The sequence below is a fragment of the Ylistrum balloti genome, unplaced genomic scaffold (genome assembly GCF_031769215.1).
Source record: "Ylistrum balloti isolate Yb309-2 unplaced genomic scaffold, AGI_CSIRO_Ybal_v1 Utg370034, whole genome shotgun sequence".
Taxonomy (NCBI): Eukaryota; Metazoa; Mollusca; class Bivalvia; order Pectinida; family Pectinidae; genus Ylistrum; species Ylistrum balloti.
Window position 1 is genome coordinate 117,623 of NW_026782095.1, and position 25,583 is coordinate 143,205.

Below are 25,583 nucleotides of genomic sequence, written 5' to 3' on the forward strand. Positions count from 1 at the left end.
TGTGAAAGTCGCTAGTAAAGTGAAATAAATTTCATCAAAATGTATTTGTTATGTATTCCCTTATCCTGTTCACAAGGTCTACTAGTAGTAAAACAGCGAAGGGCCATAACTCTGTAAGTACAACAAAAATAGGTATGGTCGAACTCATCGCAGATCTTCCTGACATAAGGCTGCATAGCAAGTTTCATCAAAACAGATTTATATTTACTCAAGTCATCCTGTTCACAAGGTCCACTTGTGGTAAAATATCAAAGGGCCACAACTCTGTAAATTACAATCCAATAGGTAATGCCATACTCATGTAAGATCTTGTCAATATAAAGCTGCACACCATGTTTCCTCAAAATCGGTTTACATTTACTCAAGTCATTGCATTTTCAAGGTCCATAACTCTGTAAATTACAATGGAATCAATCCCATTGTCAAACTATTACTTCTGAGCTAAAGGTAAGTGAGATATTGGCTATTTGGACATCAAATAAAGATCTATGATAATTAATTAATTGTTGAGAATATAAAGTATGCATATTCATATTCCCCAAACATCAAAACCTCTGTTGAAATTTATGATCTAAGTATTATACTACCGTTTCCTCTGAAGATCAATCAGTTCAATAAATACAAGAACACTTGACTTGTGTGTAAAAATTGTACTTGTAATTTCTGTAATATTTAATTCTTTAGAACTAAAAACACAATATTCAGCAAGAACATTGCAATTTTTTTCTTTTTATTAAAATGAAGACAATCTGGGGATGAAATTAACCTTAGTAAAGATTATTACTTTCAACATCCCTGTTTATTACTAACAGATAGAGCACACCAACTATCACTCTAGACACATCCACACACAACTACTCAATCACTCCGACATCTACCCCATTTACTATCATAGCAGTGTATACAGTCGACAATGAATTAGTCCAGTATAACGACAGATATAAAACAACAACAATACACTTTATACTTATATTCTATATAGTCAACATGCCACAGACAACAATTTAATGAAAACAATTACAACAAATTTAGGACATTTTTGAGGAAATGACGTCAAATCAAAGAAAAGTAATAATCAAATATCATACACAATCATTTTCTACTATTTCAATACTTTTACTTGCAAGCTTGAATTTGACTTCAAGACCTCAAATTGTCCCAATCAAAGTAAAGTCTATAAATTAGCTCATACATTCAAAAAAAGTACAGCTGCCCAGAAAATAATTCACATGGACAGTTTTCCAAACAACTAAGGATGAAATGTGAGAAAAAGTTACCCGAATATGTAATCAGGAATACTCCTGTATATCAAGAAAAAAAAAATATATAAAAAAAGATATCATTTGCCAGAAACAAAGAAGAGTAAGTAGGGGAATCTAAAAAAAAAAAAAAAAAAAAAGGGGGGGGGGGGGGGGGGAGTGTGTGTGTTACAACCTGATCACCATCACTTATGGTCAGCAAAAAATAAAGCTACTTCCTATCGTATTATCAGGATTGCTTTACATCTCAGATAAATCAGTAACAACAAGAGCTCCCAAATCCTTTATCATAGCCACTCCACACAATTACATGTATTGTCTCCAGACTTCACACTTTGGAATCCCCTTCAACCCATTCCAAGCCTATTTTAATTCCATCACTGAAACAGGCCAGGACATAAAATGAAATGTATAACATTATACACTAAACACATCCAATTAAAAAAAAAAGGGAAAAAAAAGACAAACTTACCAGTGTCTGTGTATTAGTCAAGAATACAATTACTGGGTTTGTATCCTGGTGACTGACATAAAACGAGGTCCCCAGTGACCACATACAGTAAGTGTTTATCATCAATACTGTCATGATGTAAAAAAGTAAACAAGACATCATCTTACAAATTAAAAATATTGTGCAGGCTTCAACTGAAAAAGGATGAGAAAGAAAACATTTAATAAAACAGAGAAAAGAATTCTTTTTTGAAATCTGAGTGATTGTAAAACCATTGAATCACACACAAAATAAACTTGTAAAGACATGGGCATGCCATATAAAATCAAAACCATATGGATAATGGTAAATCTGGCTCCACAAGGTAATAATACACACATAAAGCACAAATATCAAAGGATTCTGATTTATCATTATTATCAAAGACTGGTTTATTATCAATTTGGCATTGTCTGGACACAGCAATGGTGGGAACAAAATCATTCTTAACTACAGACACAACATCCAACAACTAGATAATCACAATGTCTCTCGTCAATATAAGCAATGCATTCCATGACTTTCACACTCATGTTTCATGAAAATATCACAATATTGCATGACTATATCACAAATCGTACCAGTTGAAGCCAAAGTGTGGGGTAGCACTTACAGTGCCTGTCTGACAGATTACTCCTCACCACAAGTTTTTGGGACAGCTTTCTAGCATTGTAAGCACTGATAACAAACCACACACACTTGAAGAAGTGAAAAATACATATATAACATAAATTAGAGGTTTGGCCATTTGCAGAAATGCTTCAGTCACAGTAACTGCCATGTGGTCAACTCCATCATATTAGTACAATACACAATGTAACCATAAATCTATCACATAGCAGATACCTGCTAGTGTGACACAGAATAAAGTACGGTATAAAATGTCCGCACTTATCAACTACATACAATTTCAGCACAAAAAATATTAAATAAAATATTGATCTTACGTTAGTATCATATACCTAACGTTATTGTTCTGTCAAAGTAAAATAAATAATTTGAAAAACTCATGACAGAACCTTTCATCTGTTGAAAAGTTTAATGACAATGAATAAATATTGCCCATGCTCCAGATATAGTTTCGTGATGGGATAATATCCTTATTTGAACATCATTAGTGCTATTAGCTGTACAAACATCCAGGATTTTGTAGCAGATTATATTATGGTTGATGTTGTTTTGGTCACAAACCAGTTTATTGTATATCCCTGCACTTCGCTGCATCATTAACATCTTTGGTGATGACTCCAGTTTTCTGCCTGGTAACATCAATTTCTGGTATTTATTAGGAACTGTCAGAATCATATCAATTTCCACTGCTTGCTTCCATTATCATTATGGGACCAAGTACTGGAGTGCTAGACATCAGGAGATACTTCCTGACTAATCACACAGCGAGTAGCTTGGTCAATTGTCCTGTACAATCCTATACAATCAACCCCTGTCACATGTTATTACACGGATCAGTCTGGGAGGTGGAGGGTCCCGCAACAGCTGCCTCCAGATCTCCTGTGGAGGCAGAGGTATTGAGGGTGGTGTCTGTCTGATACTGTTTCCCCTTGGGATCGATATCTGCTTCCTCTTCCTCTAGTCCTTCTGGAGGTTTCATCTTGGCAAACTCTTCTCGCAGTTGGTTGTAGTGTCGCTAAGTAGTGTTGGGGGAAAAAAAAAAGACATATATATCAAGTACGGAATTGAATTCATAAAAAGACACAATTCTCTTAGTCTTTTATCCCAAATGTATTAAGCACTATCAAATCTGCTAAAGTGTAACTTCAAATAATTCTTGAATTGATTTCTACAAAAATGTTGACCTGCTTAAGAATCATGGCCTGATACACATACTTTAAGAGCAAGGGTGCTGTGGGCTATAGTGCGTCCTGTTCTCTTGTCATTACAATACGACTCCATCTCAGCTATCCAAAGCTCACACTGGCGCAGTATATGATGCCGTTTGAGCCAGTTGTGGCGATGGATCACTTCCTTGAAGCAAGGTGTTGGGTTGCGTAATTGCTCTAGCATTGCCCATTTAACAGTAGCCTGTCGGATGTTAGCATCATACTCTCTTGAGCTAGCAGTCCCTGAGGTTGTCCCACGGGATCTTTCATAACCTGGTTCATTGAAGTATGGTTCTGATACCAATATCAATGACTGTATGGACACAAGCACCTGTACCACAAAAAAAATATTAAAAAGTGCATAATATATACCTACCACAAGCATTGATGCTTGCGTGACTAATGCAATATTTATGAAGAATACTCTTAAAAAGTTGAATGAAAGGAACATCTGAGTAAACAGTGGTAATACATTGACTCAATACAGCAACAGGAATCTGCTGTCCAGTTAATTCCCAGTTCAAGGAATCTTTTGCCTGGAAGATGCGGGCAATGTACTAATGCAAAGTATGAAATAGTAATAGCTGCCTTTTATAACTCAATTCTAAGGAATGATAGTGTTTCACTGGTCAAAATCTTGATAGTAGTTGCTTCATAAATAAAAAAAAAAGTAGCAGCAACCTTTATTTTCCATACATAACTTTCAAATTGAACTATTTCCTGAAATATTTTTGAAGAAAACTGTAAGTTTTCACAATGCATGTCAAGTATCTAATAAAAAAACTGAGAATGATTTTGAAAATTCAAGTCAGTAATTACATAAATAATGTTGATGAGTATTGATTTGCAATTGTCAACCTTGAAATTGAATCTGGCTTGAAAACTTGAAACAAGAATTCATCAAGTATACAAATATGCTGGAGACAAAGAGTTTCTCAAAATAGTGACATTGATGTCATATCCAGCAGATGCTCTTGAAGTTAATGCATAAGTCTGTCCAGTCATATCTGTTTTGATCCACTGATTTTTTGAGATTCTGAGATCAAATGTTCTTTGGAAGTGGAATTAGACGAGTAAATATCAGCTACTACATAAAGATTTTATAATTGACTCACAACACATTGTCTACAACTTATCAAAATGTGACTTTTCCATGTTGTCAGGAGTGCTGACATCAGAGTGTTGTGGTGATATTCTAGACTACAGGAAGACTGGGGACTGAAGCATTGGAGAAAATATTCTGTTTACCTGTAAAAAGCTAGACGTGTTGGAATTCCATTTTTCTTCTGGTCTACCATGCCATGTGTTCAATACACTCAAACAAACCTAAACAATGTGACAATGAACATCAATAACATTAAGCATATACTCCAAATTCAGTATGCATTACTGTGCTATTTGGAGAAGTACTTGCATAAAAAAAGCCTGGCAGTTGTAAGTATGAGATATATACCAGAAAAAGTGCCACAAAATAGAACGAGACATCAAGGCAATAGTTTCTCTGGGAGTACAAGTCCAGGATAAAAATAAGAGTTCTGCAAGCGTTACAAAAATATGCCCATCCTAAGTTGAGCAACCATAACTGGATGAATTTCAGGCGGATAATTCCATTTAATTGTTATTACATCAGTTATTGAGCAGAAACCTTTTTTGTAATAAACCTTCATATGAAGTTTCCAATTAATCTATAAAAACTTTCACGAGTTATCAATCGGAAACCTATTTTGCAAATGTACCAATGGCCATAACTCTGTAAATAATGGGAAAAAAATTTTGCTTATCAAACTTATCCAATAAGATAAAGAATACATAATTATGCATACATAAGCATACTATTAACATAATTATGAAAATTATTTCCACTCTTATAACAAAACCAGTAGAAGATATTTGTTGACGGTCACCATCATCAGACAAATGACCAATGTGGAGCATACAAGCACCAATGTACATAGTGAATGTTATAGACAAAAAACAGGAAATTTGAGAATGGTCCATTGTGTGCTTCTCCTGAAATAGCAATGACTGTAAGCTTTAAGTGACAAATCCAAGTTCCATCACAGTTTGACTCAAAATTGATCATGTGAAATCAAAAGAAAGATTCAATCAGTACTTCTGAAAAATAGCAATTAAGAACATCAACTTTCCTAAAACTGAACATTCACATCTCAGGCCAAGAGGGACGAAAAACATTAAATGTACAACTCGACCAAGAGGGACAAAAAACATAACATGTACAACTCAGGCCAAGAGGGACGAAAAACATAACATGTACAACTCAGGCCAAGGGGTACAAAAACAGAACATATACAACTCAGGCCAAGAGGTACAAAAAACATAACATATACAAATCAGGCCAAGAGGTACAAAAACAGAATATATACAACTCAGGCCAAGAGGTACAAAAAACAGAACATGTACAACTCAGGCCAAGAGGGACAAAAACAGAACATGTCAACTCAGGCCAAGAGGTACAAAAAAAATAACATGTACAACTATGGCCAAGAGGGACAAAAAAACAGAACATGTACAACTCAGGCCAAGAGGGACGAAACACATAACATGTACAACTCAGGCCAAGAGGTACAAAAAACATAACATGTACAACTCTGGCCAAGAGGGACGAAAAACAGAACATGTACAACTCAGGCCAAGAGGTACAAAAAACATAACATGTACAACTCAGACCAAGAGGGATGAAAAACATAACATGTACAACTCAGGCCAAGAGGGACAAAAACCATAACATGTACAACAAGGGGCCAAGAGGGACAAAAAACAGAACATGTACAACTCAGGCCAAGAGGGACAAAAACTGAACATGTACAACTCAGGCCAAGAGGTACAAAAAACATAACATGTACAACTCAGACCAAGAGGGATGAAAAACATAACATGTACAACTCAGACCAAGAGGTACAAAAAACAAAACATATACAACTCGGGCCAAGAAGGACAAAAAACATAACATATACAACTCAGGCCAAGAGGTACAAAAACAGAACATATACAACTCAGGCCAAGAGGTACAAAAAACATAACATGTACAACTCGTGCCAAGAAGGACAAAAAACATAACATGTACAAATCAGGCCAAGAGGGACGAAAAACATAACATGTACAACTAGGGGCCAAGAGGGACAAAAAAACAGAACATATACAACACAGGACAAGAGGGACAAAAACAGAACATGTACAACTCAGGCCAAGAGGGACAAAAACATAACATATACAACTAGGGGCCAAATGGGATAATCCACCAGTCAAAAATAACAATAAGAACAATTGTTTAAAAACAGAAAAACTTACAACTGACAAATAGCAATTCCAACAGCCCTACATCTCAAGATGATGATCTAAAATATCAATACTCTTATGAACCAAGACCTGTCTTACCTTGCCGTCATTGTATAAATTGGGATTAAATCTAATTGTGTGGTTTCCAGTAGTTTCTAGGTTGATGAATGGTGGAGAGTTTGGGTAATCCTGTGGGAAGTACACATCAAACTCAAAGCAGCCATTTTCATAGGGAGTATCAGCAGGACCAGTGATCATCACCTGAAAGCCAAATACTGAAATCTTATGCGCAGAAGGTATGTTAAACCACAGTGAAGCAAATTTATGCAGAGGTCCATGTCAGAGATACATTGTACACCTGCTTTTTATTTGAAAAAGTTGTCAATATGACCTTTGATCTGTAAAGAAACTAATGACTACCAAATTGTAATCAGAGGTAGGCTATATACCCCTGTCTCAGTAGAGAGGTAGGTGTATAGTCATGACCAAATTGTAATCAGAGGTAGGCTATATACCCCTGTCTCAGTAGAGAGGTGGGTGTATAGTCATGACCAAATTGTAATCAGAGGTAGGCTATATACCCCTGTCTCAGTAGAGAGGTGGGTGTATAGTCATGTAATGTAACTGGTTTATTATGATTAATTAGGACAAGTATTACTGATTTGTTTTATCTGAAAGAAATCATTTCTGCTTACTTTTTTTTTGATATTTCAAAATCTTATCTGAATGAAAACCTGAATAATCAACATAAGTTACAGTATAATAAGTATAGGAGGGTTACCTTCATAATGTCCAGACGTTCCTCATCACACCGGACAAACACACAGCTACCAGCTGAGAGGGGCAGTGAGGTAGACAAAGTGACCGCCTCCTGAGCGAGGCGACGTGTACGGGCTGGGTTATTGATTTCCCCTGCAGCTTTAACATTATTCTCGTAGTGGTGAGGTGATGTAAATCTGATCCCAGTACCATCATCTATTACCAATTCTGAGGTATCTGTAGAAAACAGACAACTTCCAGATAACCTAGTACATTTTACAGAACTGTCTATATATCCGACATTAATTCCATAAATGATTAATATTAGTGTATTTTAATTGCAAACTGATTAGCTGGTTATTAAAATGGATGCAAGTAAAGCTTGTTTAAATCCTCCTTAATAGCGACCAACATTATCACAAGAAAGTAAAGCTGTTCTTGTTTAAATCCTCCTTAATAGCGACCAACATTATCAAAAGAAAGTAAAGCTGTTCTTGTTTAAATCCTCCTTAATAGCGACCAACATTATCACAAGAAAGTAAAGCTGTTCTTGTTTAAATCCTCCTTAATAGCGACCAACATTATCACAAGAAAGTAAAGCTGTTCTTGTTTAAATCCTCCTTAATAGCGACCAACATTATCACAAGAAAGTAAAGCTGTTCTTGTTTAAATCCTCCTTAATAGCGACCAACATTATCACAAGAAAGTAAAGCTGTTCTTGTTTAAATCCTCCTTAATAGTGACCAACATTATCACAAGAAAGTAAAGCTGTTCTTGTTTAAATCCTCCTTAATAGCGACCAACATTATCACAAGAAAGTAACGCTGTTCTTGTTTAAATCCTCCTTAATAGCGACCAACATTCTCACGATAAAATTATTTTTTAGAATTTTTATTTTGATATTCCTATATTTATAAGTATTCATACATGGAGAATTGTCAGTAAAACATACCAAACTGGAGTGCTTTCATGGCCTCAATGTATTTTTTGTCCTGGGTTTCCTTGTCTGACAGAATGTCCAGGACTGCTTCTTCACTATCCATACTACTGTTGTCACACTCTACAAAAAAGCTTATAGTTTAAATCTTGGTATCATTGAGAAAATGTCTGATGCAAATTGATCTGCACTAAAGCCACAGCTTACATTTTAGATTCTCCCTGGTTTGGTGTAATGTCAAAATACATGTAAATGTACATTTGAAGTCACGCAACACTTACGAACTTCCTGCGGTTATGAAATTAAGTTTAGACTTACAATTTTTTGCAATGTTGAAAGCTTAAACAACTAGAGCTGACAACACAATTTGGTAAAGCACAACTAATGGTGTCTATGATGGCCCTCTGCATAGCATCTTAGTCAGTGAGGCTGTTTGTGTAACAATAAATATGTTGTCATGAGAAGTCTTCCAAACAGAAAGGTTATCATACTCTAAATCCTCTGAACATATCCAAAATTGAAGATACAAAATATATTTGTAGAACACTATTTCAAAGGTTAGGCTTGCATAACGTACAGTACAATATCAGTTTCTTAGCTAAGACTTACCTGTGGACTTCTGCAGTCTCTCTGTAGCCACTTTGACTATATGTGCAGTCTCCTGAATGTTAGGTATGAGTAAAGCCAGCCCTTCATTCTCCTCCTCATCCCCAGACTGGCCGTTCTTACCCTTGTTGGACCTGCACAGAAACAAGTATATTACATACAATTGCAACACTTGTATGCTTTCACATTTTCAAAGTTAGATTATAATGTTTATAATGCAAAATTTCATTTGTAAAGAATCAAGCTCTATTTCAAAATGAGAAAAGGTTGAACAATGCCTAAAAAAGACAGGAGTATCACTGAAACTGATGAATGTTCCCTGAAAAGGATCAATATATACACCCGAGAAGGACTTTATTGAACGCAGAATTTAAACAAAGGGCAATAATTCTGTTAATAAGGTGTTAAGGTGTACTGAATTCGGTACACTGTATATCCTCTTCATATAACCAATGTAAATACAGAGTTTCATGACCCTTCTTTTAATGCAAGCAAAGTTCAGTTTATGGCAACAAATTTTGATAAAAGTTGGTAACTCTGTATTAGAGGGGCCAAGGTTTAAATGCAAGCAATTTACAGCTGTTCTCTTTACACTAAATTGTAACATAGGGCACTATCTGTAATTTATTGGTTGCAGGCCCTGAAGTTTTATACATTGCCTTCGTATGACCAATGATCCTTGCTTAACTGTGGTCAAAGCTACAAACACAAATGGACAGACTATAGGCTTCCCCTAAAAAGGTTCTGGGAGGATAAAAATCAGAGCAAGTTTTACTCACTTGAGGCGGCTAGCATAGGTGTCAACACACACTCTCATTTTGTCAAGCAAAATTCCAACAGCTGCTGTCGAGTCAGTATTGTTTTCTTTGTCTAGTGGCAGCAAAAGTGGCACAAGAGACGGGCATACTGCAATGCCACGTAAAAGTTCCAGAAGTGAACGGTATAGAGGGATATGGCGGGCCATATCAAGAACAGAGTCATTCCTGAGGTATGATGAGATGGCTGGTACCAGGCATGACTGACCCAGCAACTCAGGAATATTGGGAGGCAGGAGCATCTTCTCAGAGGGAGCTGTGTAATCAGACTCCTCAAAGTTTTTGGGCACTTCACCACTTGGATTCACATAGCTTGCCAGGACCTACAAGTTGCCAAGATAATGACATAAAATTACAATAAGTTGATTGTGATACAAGTCTAAGTGAAGTACAAGTTCATTGATTAACTGTTAAAGTCATGTAGAAACAATATTACTTCACATACATTTATATTTCACTTGATAATATAGGACTAATATTTAGGCCTTAACATTGGGAATCGGTTTATACCTGTGCATGGGCCTACACCCATATGAAACTGGGAAAGATCCATCAAGTACTCCTTTAGAAATAGCAATAACAAGATTTCTTTGCAGACTGACAGACCAAGCAAGTGGTGTGATTTGAATAGCCTACTACAGTAAAACTTCGATGAGTCGAACTTCGATGAGTCGAATTTCTCGATGTGTCAAACTTTTTGCCAAGTCCCGATTTTTTCCCCTATATAATACTACTAATTTCACATTTATGACTCGAACTTTTATGAATCGAAGTTCTCGCTAATTCGAACTTTTTTCCCAGTCCCATGGTTAAGAAACCATAAGAAATCACAACACATGAATCAAAGTCAAAAATTTTACCTGTATGAGTGTCCCATGGCAGTTTTCACACCTCGGCGGAAGCGTGAACAATGGCCAGGCAAGTGCTAGACACAAAGTGACAATAATCACTGACCATGTCTGATTGTCTACACAAGCTGTATTCTCAAGTCATTAACCGTTAAGTGGTGTGATTATGGCCTGATTGTTTGTTTGTCCACAGGCGACGCGGTGGAGCAACATGACTGATTCCTGTATTGAGATTAGTGATTTTTTTTTCAGGACATCGTTTCATTTCACTACCGGACACTATTAGTGCGTAAGATATAATTTGTTGTTCATTCTTTGTTTAATTTGGATTTAAAGAAAATATTGCATTGCGATGTAGTGCTAAGATATGTAATGTATATTGTGCTTGCATTCTTACATGTGTGTTACGTATGGATGTTGTTACGTCCTTTTCGAAATCAGTAAGATAAACATACCGGAAGTGAACCGAACTCTCATCTCCGATACAACCATGCTGCACTGTGTATGAATGATTCTATGAAAGTGGTATGTTGCATTGTTATTCGTTGTTATTTGATGTCTTTTTTCTTTATAATGAACATGTTAAAATTCATATGAATTCTTTTCCTTTCTCGGATGTTTGATAAATTATGCGAGCGATCAACACAAGATATTGATTGATAAGGGACTCTGCATATAAGACAAACGGACACAATACACATCAGGTGTATTTTTTGTGGTTAGACGGTCACCATTCATGAGTTGAAGTCCCGATGTGTCGAAGCTTTCTCGACGGTCCCTTGAACTTCGACACATCGAAGTTTTACTGTATATGACAATGGAATGCTAATGACAGATCGGTATTCATCAACCATAACAAGTTTTATATAATGGAAAGCAGAATATGCGGTACAAGTAATCTTGTTTACCTGTAGCAAGCAGGCCACATGTTCCTCTTCACTCTTCTGGCGGACAAGAGCTTGTTCGGCATCCCAGCTTGAGGTGGTGGAGCCTGTGCCAAAGCCTGTACCCTTAGCCCAGTACTGCTGAGACTTCTCCTCTGATGAATGGCTCACAGAGTTCACAGTGGGTGTGCTAGCAGTCTGCATGGCAGACAATATCATCTGGGCCTGAAGAACATAATTACCTGATGTCACAATTCACTCTTACGTACAGAACACACTTTAATTATTTTGTTCCCTATAAAGAGCTGATATGATGTTGGTTCCTTGGTCTCACTACATAGTAAACTAGTACTTATATTGAATTCAGCAAATACCAGTTTCTAGCTGGTAGTGGAATCATTTAAAGAATTTTTTTTCAAGTCTGACTTGAACTCATTGTAAGCATCGAAAGATTGAAAATTAGTGAAAAAATTTACAGTCGCTTGTGAACTCAAAGGCATATCAAGTGGCAGTCAATATAATCCAATTCTCTTGGTTTGGTTTTTATTACATTTTTGCTTGGAATTTACAGAGAAATCAGTTTAAAGGAAGATGCAAGAGAAATGCATGAGTTTTTCAATGAATTAAACACAGAGCCTTTTAAGTACTGAAAATTTAAAACAACTTGGATAGTACCTCCTGTTGGAAACCTGGCACAGATGTCCGTGGGATGTGGTGACTGAGGACTGACAAACAGGCTAGAATCAGGTGGATCACCCAGATCTCAAGTGACATACGCCTCAACAGAACTCCATCATCAGTTGTAAGGGGTGTGCTGTCATAAAGTGTCTTCAGCACTAGGAAAGGTAAGGTTGGGAGGGAGCCAGCTATGGCTGATGTCAAGATATGACCTGTGAAATAATCATAATAATAATCATGTCAAAAGAAGCTGTATGATAAATGAGGTAATTAATATAATGTCCAAGACCAAAACCAAACACAGATGAAAAGACAATCAAGTTACCTCCATCCCCATCATCTGTGACTCCAAGTACCAGTCTGAGTAGACACTGGGCCTTCTTCCTCTCTTTCAGCAGCACCTCAGCATAGCCTGGTAGCCTCAGAAATAGACCAAAGGCAACCAGAGAATGTGGCGGAATAGATGGCATAGCTACTGATGGGTTGGTTGCCCTTGACACTGCTGGTGCAGGAGACACTGGCTCATACAGCTGTACACAAGAACATCCAACCAGTGAAATCTGATTTCACATGCATTTTTGTTACAATCCCACTTAATTTCGATAATGAACATTCCTTTTTCATCACCCATCTTAAAAATGATAATATACAATTGTATAGCACTCTTTTCATCTGTGCTCTAAATGTATTATCAAGTTTCGGTTGCAGATGGTTTATTTACTCCACAAGGTTAGTTCGTTTTAAAAACATCAATTGCCATTAGCAATAGTAAGATTTTAGCTAGGAATCTGTATCTTACCACAGTGATCATGAAAGCTGCTAAAATGTAACAAGTTCCTGCACATATAATGAAGATACTGTTTTATTTACATTGTAGTGTCTTACTTGTGTAAACCAAGATCTTATTCTGTAACTAGTATTATAAAAGTAACAAAAATGATGTTAGCATGAACTACCAGTTGTACAAACATCCTTATAATAATATTTTTTTCAATTTATATTAATTATTTACTTCATAAAAATCTTCTGGGAATGGTTCCACTGTAACCCAGTCGAGTAGCTCACTGGAGTTGGACATGGTTTTGCTGCCATAGTTGGTGTTAATCAGGTCTTGAGTTGGGTGGCGGGAGATCTCCGGGTAGAGCAGTGGCAAGTGTTCTGCCAGCAATGCTAAACCCCCTACACTAGCAAACACTTGTAATGCCGTTGGGAATGAAGACACAGACAACAGTGTCTCATCTGGAATTACATCTTCATCAGACTCTGTCCAATCAGCTGTGGGACTACAACCTGTGAAAAGTAGTGTTGTGATGTCATCAATTTAAGCTATGAATACTGTTTATATATCGAACATGAATATAAATTTGTAGATTACAAAAATATTTCATTTCTAAAGTTAACAGCTATCATAATTTTCTAACCCAACCTCAAACTTACGAGCATCTTGAACAGTGCTTTCTTTCTTCTTTGACTCAATTTTGACATTAAACTGGAGAACAGAGTGTCCCTCCTGATCTCCTCTCTGGTGTAAAATCTGTAGTAGCTGGGACAGTGTCAAATCACTAGGCAATGCTTTATCTATAAACAAAAAGAGACATCAGTAAATAAAGTAATACAGCCATAATCGTTCTGTAAATTATTTTCTCCAAAACACTAATTGCTTTTATCAAGACTGATAACAGGTTGTTTAATGCTGTTAGTTTAAATGATTCAAGGTTACTTACTAGGTAGTTTTGGGTGATAGAGAGACATAGTTGGGTAAAAGAGCTGTGATGTAACTGCATCTGCTGTGTGTCGTCCTCTACGTGTGGGTGGTCGTGGAGGTAAGACTGACTTACTGGATTCTGGTCGATCATCCTTAGCTCTCTTTTCCTTGGCAGCCTGTCCTTTAGCTACACAGAGCACACAAAGATCTTGAGTTTGATTATGGTGCATTTTACATACAACAAATATTGACATTTAACATAACTTGCAACTACTTTTGTTCAAAACATGAATAAATCAATGAGTCAATTTTCAACTTGATTAAAAGTATTTGTTAGTTTTAGACAGATGTCCTTACCAACAGTCGTAATATACTCTGCTATTTCAGTTGAACATGAGCCACTAAGTTCTCGCTTTGACTCGTCTGATTTCTCTGCTGCCTTTTCCAAGAACTGTCCAGCCAAACCTGGGGCATCTGTATGACCAGGAAAATATTCCATAAAAAAAAAACTAGATTTCTACTTTGATCTTATTTCTGAGTAATTGTAATCAATATCTAGAAATAATACCTATTCTCATATTACATCTGCCTTGGTAAGAATGGCATTCATTAATAATCCAAACTTACTGTAAGAGATCAGAACAGGTATATTAATCAATATCTAGAAATAATACCTATTCTCATATTACATCTGCCTTGGTAAGAATGGCATTCATTAATAATTCAAACTTACTGTAAGAGATCAGAACAGGTATATTAATCAATATCTAGAAAAATATCCATTCTCGCATTACATCTATCTTGGCTCAGATAAGCTAGACATTTATTGATGAAATCACATCAGAGGCATTGAAAATAACTTGAAGATCACTCACCAGACACTTTCTGCAGGAGATCTGAACAGGACGTGTGTAGACTAACCACCATAGTGTGGTAATTGCGCCCTCCAGAGTATTTGGGATGCTCAACAGGATTAATATTTTTGGTGCTGAATTGTATGCGCTGATCTTGTTGCTGTTGCTGATTAAACTGAAGTGCCACCAACACCTTCTCATCCTCCAATAAAGCTTGCAGGAACAGGCAGCGAGTAAATCCGGATAGTGGAAAATTACTGCACACTTGACCTGAAGTAAGATATTAGGTACAGAATATCAGTGAGTTCACAAGATTTCAGAATAAATTTGTCTTTTCAGAATTATTGATCTGCCTACATTGTTTTAAGGTACATTATGTATATCATATTTCCTGTTGATTAAAACCTTACCCAGTGCACCAAGGGATACACAATGAAATATATATAAGTATCTCATACATAAACACTATCAATTCAATGATGTTTTCTATTATAAATCTAAATTTCCCATTTTCAAGGTGATAGAAGTCTGAGGTCCATTTTTGTGGGCTTAACAGTAATTTAGAAATGTTTCTTACAAAGTTACACTTAGGATCTTGAGTGAGGTTTCATTTTGATATGAGATTTTATGAAATGAGTCTTTAAAGTTTTTACTTTTGCAAGCCTTGGGTAAACAATTAAAACCTTGAGACAAGTTTCAGAAGATCTCATCTGAAATGAGAACAAACTTCATAGACTTTTTATCACACAACTCGGGAATGTTACATTCGGACAGGTTTGAATTTAAAAATGTGGAACATAAAATCAAACAGTGGTAGCCACTTTGTTGCATTTAATTCATGATGTAAGGTCATTGCCCATATCATGTAATCACCCTCAATTTCTGACTGGTGCAGCCAATGAATGACACTAGAGTGTATCACACTTGTGACATGCATCCGAAAGTGTTATATTGGTGAATTCACTGGATCTGGATAACAGGTGAATGATGTATTAAACACGTACCAGTTTTAGAGCTGCTGTTTTGTTCCTTGATCACCTCACACAGAACCTTGGCAAACAACAGCTGGTTAACAATGTGACAAGATGTCACCTGAGTAAAGAATCGTACTGTTGCTGTCTCGATGGATGTCCTGTCCTCAAGTGACATTAACTGAAAAACAATTTAAATTACCAAATATTATCACGTGTAAGATTACGTTTTACCTGAAAGAGAAGGATGTTTTTGAAATCTGCTTCTGGTGTACTTATCAACAAAAACCATACATTTTTTGGTCTAATACTTCAAAACAAACCTCAATGTGGTGATTTGAGTTTTTCCTGATAGCAGTGGCCTGAACCGGGGTATTGCACAGCATAGTGAGGATGGCTGGCCAGAATATATTGCCTTCTGCTCCTCCCAACCAGTCTTTCATTAAAGGTTCCGAGGATACCTCAGAGAAAAACCGCAGAACTGCAGCTACTATGTCTGCAGTCATCCACAGATTATTATCTAGAATAAAACAAAAACAAAATTGTAGATCATCAAAAATCACTATCAATGAAAATTAAAATTGCATCCTTCTGACCCTTTCCCAGAACAGAAACCTTTTGATACAGACATATCGGTATAAATATTTTGCACTCTAATTAAGCTTATTTTTGTATTCATTGGCTTTCTAAAATCAGTCCTCCTTTTTAATAACGACACCATCTCAGTATTTACATTTATACCATCTAAGATGCTTTCTTATGTAGATCAATATTTTGTCAATGTTTACATAAACATGATAAATAACCATCACATGTTGGCCAACTTGTTCATCCTATAGCTTTTAAACACCAAAAATATATCTAGTTCAAATTCTCCCAACATGACCACTATATTCTGTCAGTCATATCACTACATGACAAAATATAGTTGGTAATGAAGGAACGACTGCTATATATTTTAAATGACCTATGAATGTTTATTGTAATAAATTTGGATATCACATGACTTTAAAAATTATTTATTAGTATAAACAGCATAAAGTTTTTGTGTTTTATTAATAGAATGCCCATTTAAATCAGCCTGCCCAATGAATGATATGACACAGGGAGGTTGATATCAAAGCTTGGGCAGCAGAATATTAGCTAATCACTGCCATATTCAATTGTCTGTTGTTATTACATAGGTATATTGACATAAAATCAATTGCTAATCCTAGCCGTGTCAGCTTATAATGTATGTAACGTAGATCTACAATACAGGTATCATACGTTAAGTTGTGTATAACTTTTCAACTAAGTACAATATTTCCTTGCTGAATGGTTAGTCAATGGCTTTCCAGTTTCTCATTTGTCTTTAAAACCCCTGTTGAAGTTTAATCTATATAGTCAGTGTGCATGCATTTTAAAAATAGGGAAGCAAATCGTGTGACTTCATGACATAGACAAATGGAGATGACTTTTTTGTACATATACACATTACACTAATCTGAATGTATTTGTTTCAATGTAGTATGGGTTACTTTCTGGGTCACTATAAGCTGATGATTGGTGGTCATAGAGGTCAGAGACGACCAATCAGAGGATTTGAAAGTGGATAAATACCTCGGCGTGCAAACAAATATATCACACTGCTACGAAGTTTAACACATGGCATGGGATAAGTTACTTTAAAAAGGAAATTTACGCTTAACCCATGTAACAACATGTGTTTGTCAATTACTTTATGAATGTTTTGTAGTTTTCGTTACCAAGTAACCATAATTCAAATAGTAAGACCACAGGTCTTATAGTTCTAACATAAAAGAAAAATTTGAGAGATCATAATTTTGCCTACAGGCACTTTGTGACTAGTGAGTTTAAGACACAATTGTATGTATGAAGCTTTCACACCAAATCAACTAGTTGCAATACACAAAAATGTAATCATACCTGTATCATTGCCATTGTCCCGATTGACCTTTGAACTAGATGCATCATCATTCAATGTTTTGCAAGTGTCTGTAAGTCCTTCTAAATTCACAAACCCATCTGAGAGGTGTGACATCACCTTACTACAGAATTCAAACAATCCTTGTGCCAACACTGCTGGAAATCCAGAATCAAGTAACTGTTTAATAGCCACTGGTGATTTACATGCTAAGGAGAGTGTTGAAAGATGCGTCTCCTCCAACACAATGTGACGAAAGCCTGGTACTGGTATGTCCACCAAAGGACATTCCGTACCCAGACTCTGCTGCCTTTGTATACTGTTGGCTTCCTTTGAGTCGTCTGTGAGACACTCTTGGTGAAGATGTGACCCTCCGTCCTTACGGTCATCACACACTGATGCTGACATGCTGATCTCACCATTGACAATCACACCCATCCAGGTCAGAAGCTGGGAGAAGTACTCCGGATTGATGTGACACACAGAACACAGTACATAGTTAACAGACTTCTTCAGTGCTGTGTCAGATTTCAGCACTGTTGACCACTCATATAAAGCACTGAAATAACAAAAGGGACAACTTCAACATATTGTGCATTGTGCCTAAAAACCAAATGGAACTGGAGTATCAAACACTGATTTGACAAGAAATGCTTTAAAAACACTTATTCCAATTGAAATGGTTTATACATATATATATATGTAACCAAAAATTAGAGATATTCTAACTTACCTGACTAGATTAACTGTAATCAGATCAGACAAGTTGTATTCCACTTGAACCTCATGACTGTACCATAATATAGATGCGACACACTGAATGTGTGAGGGTGCAGGGCTAGGTAGACACACTGACGACCCTCGACTGTAACCTTCAGCAGAGTACATAGACATCCTCTGTAGACTTGTTCTGGCACTGTCTCTCAGCCAGTCCAGTAATGCCTTCACTCTGTATATACAAATCATGAATAAAGAAACTTAATTGTATAACAATATATTGCTCTATATTTTCACTCTTTTCACTTGAGTACAATCTTATTCAGATTTAAATAAAAAGTTCCTAAAAACCTATAAAAGCTCACCTCAACCTCAGTCTCATCAAAATGCATATGATGTCACAACCACAGTATTGGAAAAACAAACACCTGATCAATCAAAAGTAAATATGGGTCAGACCTAGCCAGGTTAATGAACTATTTACTTGTGATTGCTTCAAAATACTGGTCTTATTCTTATTGTTTACCAGAGTGAAGCCCCCTTCAATTTTGTTGAGGCAAGCTAAAAATTCTTAATCAAATAAGTCATGAATGTCTGGTACAAACCTGTGTTTTGTGCCCGAGTCTTGCACAGTGCTAAGTTGGTATAGCAGTTCCACTGTTGAATCATTGGCTAAACCACTCACTTTCCCCAAGTATGGGGTGGTTATCCCTGTGAACATCAAAGATATCAAGTACCATATATGGAGCATGGATAGTTACCATCCTTCACATTTGACAGAAAGAGAAAGCAGTCTGTAGATATATTGGATCAATAATTTCGTATTGATGAGCAATACATAATTTACAGAATTATTTGTAGATCTTTAATAAGATAGTTCTAAAACAAATATGGATATCTCCTGAATGCAAAAATGGTAATTTGACTTTATTATAAAATAGTTAAATTTCAAGTTCCTCACATAAACACTTTAAACATTTAATAAACAACAGCATTTCAATACAAAAGATGCAAATACTTTGCCCATAGGTGAATTTTGTTTTATTTCCTACTTCAAATATGTTTCAGACCATCCCCACCCTCTTATTATAAGAAACCTGATGCAAGTTCTTTGGGTGGTTTTATAGGGACCACCGTGTCATTATGTCACTGGAGCTTAGTACCTGAATTAGCATCAGCTTGACTTTGAGGACTCCGAAGGATGTTATCAATGAGAGCCAGGCCCATGGAAATAGAGTGTAGTCCTAGGTTGAGCAGTACATTCTCTATGTTGGGAGCATATACATTAGACATGGGAGAGACTAGAAGGGCTGAGCATGTGTTGAGGAGGTTTGGAGTGCTGGCAGCTGCTGCAGCCACTTGGTTTTCAACTTCCTTATGGGCAGTCATGCAGTGGTGAAGCAGACGGATCCATCGCACACTGTAACATGGCATGATAGTCAAACAACACTCTGGCGTTGCATTTACAATGATCAAGATTGATGTGAATTCTGGATAATTTTAACCAAAATGAAATATCATCAAAATTTTAAACAATGGCAATTTGGTAGCAAATAATATTTATCTATTCATAACTTGTAAAATGTTGATCTGATAGTCATAAATGAATATGAATATCAAGCAATTTTTTAAAGATTGGAAGTACCTAGATCTGGACACAAAGTCCTCTGTAGGCATGAAAATGTTCTGTGGGGCACTGCCAGTGTCCCCAAAGGCACTGTAGCCAACTAGCTGGATCTGTGACAAACCAATGGTCATGGAATCTCGAGCTTTGTGTAGACGGATGGTCACACATGTGGCCACCTCTGGCCGTTGCAGTTGGAGCTTTATGAAGGCCAGACTACTGGTCATCAGAGGCTGACACAGTGGGGTAGTTGTCACTCCATCATGACTGATTTCCAATGACACAAAGGCTGGGCATGCTGGAAATATTGAATTAAATCAAGATTAGGAATATCAAGCCTTAATATACCTTTAATGCCTCAGATTTGTAGCTGCTTACATTTAAACTGAAAAATTGAATGATGATATCTAACTCAAATCTATGGTGTAGTTGCAGGGTTATGCGACAAAAAATCAGTCTACGACAGTTCTCCTGATCCTTAAGTAGAACATAAAGTGAGTGTTTGACTGTTTAAGCTTATACTGCAAGTACTCAGAGGGGACTCAACAACTGTAGGATACTTACTAGTAAGTGAGGCATTGTGGGGCTGTATCTGGACCTCCTTCAGTAAAATAGCAAATGGCAGTTGTACAGTAAGATCTACCCAGGCCTCGTCTGGATAAAAATGATAGGACCAAGCTGCAGATCGTGCCCTACGATGTGTTTGTGCAGCCTGTATAAGGACATCTGCAGGACTAGCTGTGGGACTACTGGAACTGATGGAACCTGCAACACAGTATCACAAACTGAGAATGATGTAGGATGCTGTCATCACCAAAGAGCTTCAGATGAAAGCACTGTAATTTAGTGTTGCAATTCTAGTTGTTTTTTTCTTCTCCTGAAAAAGCCTCAAAATTACGTATATAAAGTTTTCTCTGAGATCCTAGGTCTGATTGATACTTCTGTATAAATTTTTTTTTTTCTCTGCAATCCCAGGTCTGATTGACACTTTTGTATAAAAGCAAAAGACAGTTGAGACTGCTATCTGAAAAAGTTTGATGACCAAATCACAAGTATCATAGTAGAAGAATTGTCATGGATACTGCTTTGTAATTTTAGTTAGTTAGAGGGTCAGTGATGATGCACTATCCAGCAAAAATGTCTGACGAAATGCTATCTGGTTGACGTGATTATTAATCTGTGAAGCTTTCTATTTAATTTTATAATTCTAAGCTGTATGTTATTCATGTCTTTGCTTTCAATTTTGATCATTGTATTTTCTTGGTACAGTACCTAAGGGAGCAAAGTTCTGCAATCCATCTGGGGATTCTGTATCCCCTGTCGTCTTCTTTTCCATCATCTTTGTTCTACCATTCAGATTCTGCATGATCGTTGAGATGAGACTGGGTGATGTGTTGATGATTCTACAGTTACAGCTTACCAAGTTACGGCACACGACTTTCACACCACCTAGAGAGAGAGAAATTTAGCATCACTGATAGATAAGTAAATTTCAAAATCAGTTAACTAGAAAAGAAATATTTAAGTTTACATTAAATTAAAAATTTCCAAACACTATATGGCCGATGATGTAATGTTTATATAAAAATCTGATTTGAAAACTTTTTCTATGAAAAAGATTAATGAGTTTTGAACATACCCATGTCAAGGAATATATGAATTGCACGTGAGTTGTCCAGGACCTTCAGCATGAACCAGAGCAGCGGTTCTGACAGTCTACAGAGTGAGGGTGACGAGGTCATTCCCATATAGGAGCCAGACATGTAATAGAAGAGAGATTCTAGAACCAACTTCTGGTCAGAGCAATGTGAGGACAGGGTCCGCAGTATTTGGTAGATGCCATCCCCAACAGAGATAGGATTACTCCCAGTAAATGTGTCCTGCATGTGGCTAGACACACCCCTACTAGCAAGGATCATGGCCATTGTGTTGCTGTTGCAGTAGCTTAGGGCCTCCATTAAATTACACATAATCTGTCTGTGGCCCAAAATAATATCAGCAACATAGGTGTTGTTTGGCTCTGGAGGAGCATGCAAATTTTCAGTCTTTTGTTCATCAGTTTGCTGACACTTTTCCTCGTCAGATAACATGAAAGCAGATGTAGGAGTGGAGGTTGCCAGAGCAGAAAGATTTAGGGTGGGAGTGTGGGGCTCTGTACTATTATCCAGTACCACAGATGATATACGACTTGTCCGTTGTCCATATCGAATTTGTATGAGACTGTTAATGAGCCTGAGTAGACTACACATTAAGGAGTCTCTGGAGGCATCTCCAGCAGAGGACCTAGAGTCAACTCCTCGCAACAGACTAGCAAACAGTCCACCAAAACATGACCTGGCATTAACATTATTCTCTGAGGAACTGCGGCAGCTGATGCGCTCCTGACATAGTATATGCTGATGGACAAGACTACTGATTGACTCAATCACACTCAAGGCATTGCCAACCTCAATGTTCTCATATGACATGTCCAGAATGAAAGATAGGAATTTACACTGAGCGTCAAGGGGTCCTAGGCCAGAATGGAAGGCACCTCTGTAACAGAAGATAAAATCAGGAAAAGTCAGAGGAAATTCATGTGAACACAAATGTTTATGTAAATGTCTTAAAAATTTGAACGATCTTCTTTTAATGTAAACAAAGTAACAAAATAGACTTGTTCAATGAAATGGTCAACATTATAAAAATATGACAAGGTGTTATCATTAAATCTAAGATGATAATGAGTAGCCAACATACCTCTCAGCACAAAGATTATACACCAAAGTCAGCATCAACTCTTTCAGATTCTTTAGGTTATCAGCAGAACATTTAACCAAAAGCCTCAGTAAAAACTCATAAAAGCTTTTGGTAGCAGAGGGTCCAACCTGATGATAATAAAAATGAAATTTTAATCCTCAGTTGATAACAATTTAAGATACTGGGTAAACTCTACATCTTCTGAGAAGTTATTCTTTTACACATAATATAGACAGTGAATTTTACTTATTATCTAAAAAGAACATCCTCAAACTATTGATAGTATCTGTACTTTAGATTCTTTAACAAGAGGCCCAAACAACAGTCACCTGAGTCACAATGCTTCTTCTAACATGTCACTGAAATGCCTTTTTCAAAAAATGTGATATAACTTTAAATATTGTACACAAATGCAAATGTAAATTGTGTATACATTAACTGCTGTCCCATGGTAAGGCTTCTAACAAAGTTCGAATAAAAAGAAATTACACTCAAGATTTGGATTTTCCTATATAAAATCTTCCATCCAGGAACAGTAGAACATCTTTGAAACTTTAGTCAATATGACCCATTTTTGGCCCTGGCCCTGGAATCATGAAATTTGCAATTTTGGCTAAGCATCTGAAGGCCTTCCACTGTTGGTTGGGGACCACATAATTAACAATTTTCATGTGCCTTTAGCCATGGAAGATTTTCCTAAAATTTCATTGAAATCAGTTTTCCAGAAGAAGTTACAATATTAAAAGTTTTTGATGTACGACACCGGACCAAAGGGGATTGTAATTGGCCATCCTCAAAATTTTAGTTTCCATAACAGCTTACCTGTGAAAACTGTGCTGCTGATGCTATAGGTCCATATTCTGAGGTACCCGACAAGAATCTGGTGATAACTGCAATAAGGTTTCGTTCAGCCAACATTGGAATCACCATGGACTGCTCTGGCCCCAAGGGGTAAAGGCGAGTCTTCTGATTGGCCAACAGAGTAAGTGACTGGAACACAAGTACCCATGTACACACTGGCAAGCTGGGTGTGGCATTCACCAGGGCAAGCATGTTAGCCATGGAGGTAGCACTAAGGGGGATTAGAGGTGTCCGACTAGGGTCAAAAGTCAACTGAGTACTGCTGCCTTCAGAACTCCCTTCACCATTCAAAGTGAGCCACAATTGCAGAAGGGCATCAAGATTTGTGTGCTGAGGTATTAGATTATTAAACAGATGGGCGTAACACTGACTCAACATCTCTGATGATGAAGTCTGGAAAAAAATTCATTGAGGAATAAGTTGTCAACTTATGTTTCCATAACTTTTTGTCACAAAGCAAAACACAATTCATAAGATCTGGAAAAACTTTTCACAACAATAAAAAACGACAGTTAAATAAGTAATTTTGATTTTCAGACTGACTCAAAAATCAATGTGATTTGGTGTGAACCTATTTTCTTCAATATTATCTGAGTTTGAGTATGGAGTATGGATTTTATAATGGTGCCATTATCTTCGTAAGCCAAGAAGGACCAAGTAAGGATTGTTTGAAAGGTAAAATATTCATATATGACAGATGAAAGATTAATGAAGGCAGACCACTTTTGGTCAAAATCAGTTCAGTCATTCATGATTAGAAGCGATTTTTACTAGGAAGTTTAACATGCCAGATAATCAGGTGAGCTAAAATGACATCTAATGTTACCTCTGGTGCATTTGCTCTACTTTCTGAAAGTTCATCATCAGTAGTTGCGGGGGCAGCCTGTTCCATACTAACACCAGGAGAGGGTGCCGTAGGTAAGGATGAAGAGAAGGCCTGCTGAACATTCTCCGTGTGTAAAGACAACATGGTCTGTAACAGAGAAAGACTCAACTGTTTAAACTGCTAAAAATCATGTAGATTTTAGTAAAAAGATAAAGGCAAGTAAAATATCTATCCCATAAGAGGAATCTAGAAATAAACAAATTCATGCTAGTCGTGTTTTGAAGAAAATGTAGTATATATACATCATATGAACTCTTCTGTCAGAGTCCCATGTAAGACAAACTTGGACCAAAGCCCTCCTCTTTGGTAGATACTTTTAATGTAAATATCCCTTTATAACTTTCCATGTTTTTTTTCCAAGCACAATAAATAATAAATAATTGTTTAGAATATCTATTAAATGTACATCTTAAATGTCTTGAGTGAAAACAGACCTTGAGTCTGATCTCAGCGTGTGTTTCCAGACCAAACTCTAATCTGGCATCCATAGCTGTTGACATGCCCTGGACAATGGCCATTACACTTGACCGTAGATTGCCAGGATAGCCTGGCAAAGTAGACCCTAGTAGAGAGGGCATCTGTTGAAGGGTGGTACCAGTATTAGCCAGAGTCTTGTCTCCTTTGGTCATCTCAGCCATTTGTTTATTTTGACCAATTAGCTTCTGAACCATTAACTTTTCCACTTTCTCCATCTCTGCAGAAAACACTCTGAAACGGAGCAAACAAAAACTTGACAAATTTCAGTTTAATAGCTACTATCAAAATCTTCAGGACATTTCAATATCAGACATACATTTATGAGATAAAATATCTTCTGTTCCTATTTTCTGAATTTTTTTTATCACAATAATGAGCATATCAGCATTGCTGGTAAACAGTCTTGCAGGT

The 25,583-nt window shown here is 36.7% G+C and overlaps 1 protein-coding gene across 1 annotated transcript in view; it reads right to left on the bottom strand.

The window, feature by feature from the left end:
* Nucleotides 1–709: 709 nt before the first annotated feature.
* LOC132548911 (baculoviral IAP repeat-containing protein 6-like) overlaps nt 710–25,583 on the bottom strand; it is a 51,040-nt gene continuing 26,166 nt past the window's right edge. The window contains exons 31-60 of the mRNA XM_060212812.1: nt 25,130–25,403; nt 24,636–24,782; nt 23,771–24,202; nt 22,949–23,076; nt 21,849–22,744; nt 21,482–21,658; nt 20,774–20,974; nt 20,231–20,507; nt 19,749–20,005; nt 19,191–19,296; nt 18,602–18,817; nt 17,871–18,427; nt 16,265–16,461; nt 15,975–16,122; nt 14,992–15,240; nt 14,474–14,590; nt 14,136–14,303; nt 13,838–13,989; nt 13,424–13,672; nt 12,737–12,941; nt 12,409–12,623; nt 11,758–11,958; nt 9,966–10,324; nt 9,190–9,320; nt 8,596–8,703; nt 7,666–7,880; nt 6,984–7,145; nt 4,836–4,913; nt 3,595–3,918; nt 710–3,394 (exon numbers count right to left, since the gene is read on the bottom strand). Of these exons, the coding sequence (XP_060068795.1) occupies nt 3,194–3,394; nt 3,595–3,918; nt 4,836–4,913; nt 6,984–7,145; nt 7,666–7,880; nt 8,596–8,703; nt 9,190–9,320; nt 9,966–10,324; nt 11,758–11,958; nt 12,409–12,623; nt 12,737–12,941; nt 13,424–13,672; nt 13,838–13,989; nt 14,136–14,303; nt 14,474–14,590; nt 14,992–15,240; nt 15,975–16,122; nt 16,265–16,461; nt 17,871–18,427; nt 18,602–18,817; nt 19,191–19,296; nt 19,749–20,005; nt 20,231–20,507; nt 20,774–20,974; nt 21,482–21,658; nt 21,849–22,744; nt 22,949–23,076; nt 23,771–24,202; nt 24,636–24,782; nt 25,130–25,403 (7,147 nt within the window). The 3' untranslated portion in view covers nt 710–3,193. The remainder of the gene's footprint in view (nt 3,395–3,594; nt 3,919–4,835; nt 4,914–6,983; nt 7,146–7,665; nt 7,881–8,595; nt 8,704–9,189; nt 9,321–9,965; nt 10,325–11,757; nt 11,959–12,408; nt 12,624–12,736; nt 12,942–13,423; nt 13,673–13,837; nt 13,990–14,135; nt 14,304–14,473; nt 14,591–14,991; nt 15,241–15,974; nt 16,123–16,264; nt 16,462–17,870; nt 18,428–18,601; nt 18,818–19,190; nt 19,297–19,748; nt 20,006–20,230; nt 20,508–20,773; nt 20,975–21,481; nt 21,659–21,848; nt 22,745–22,948; nt 23,077–23,770; nt 24,203–24,635; nt 24,783–25,129; nt 25,404–25,583) is intronic.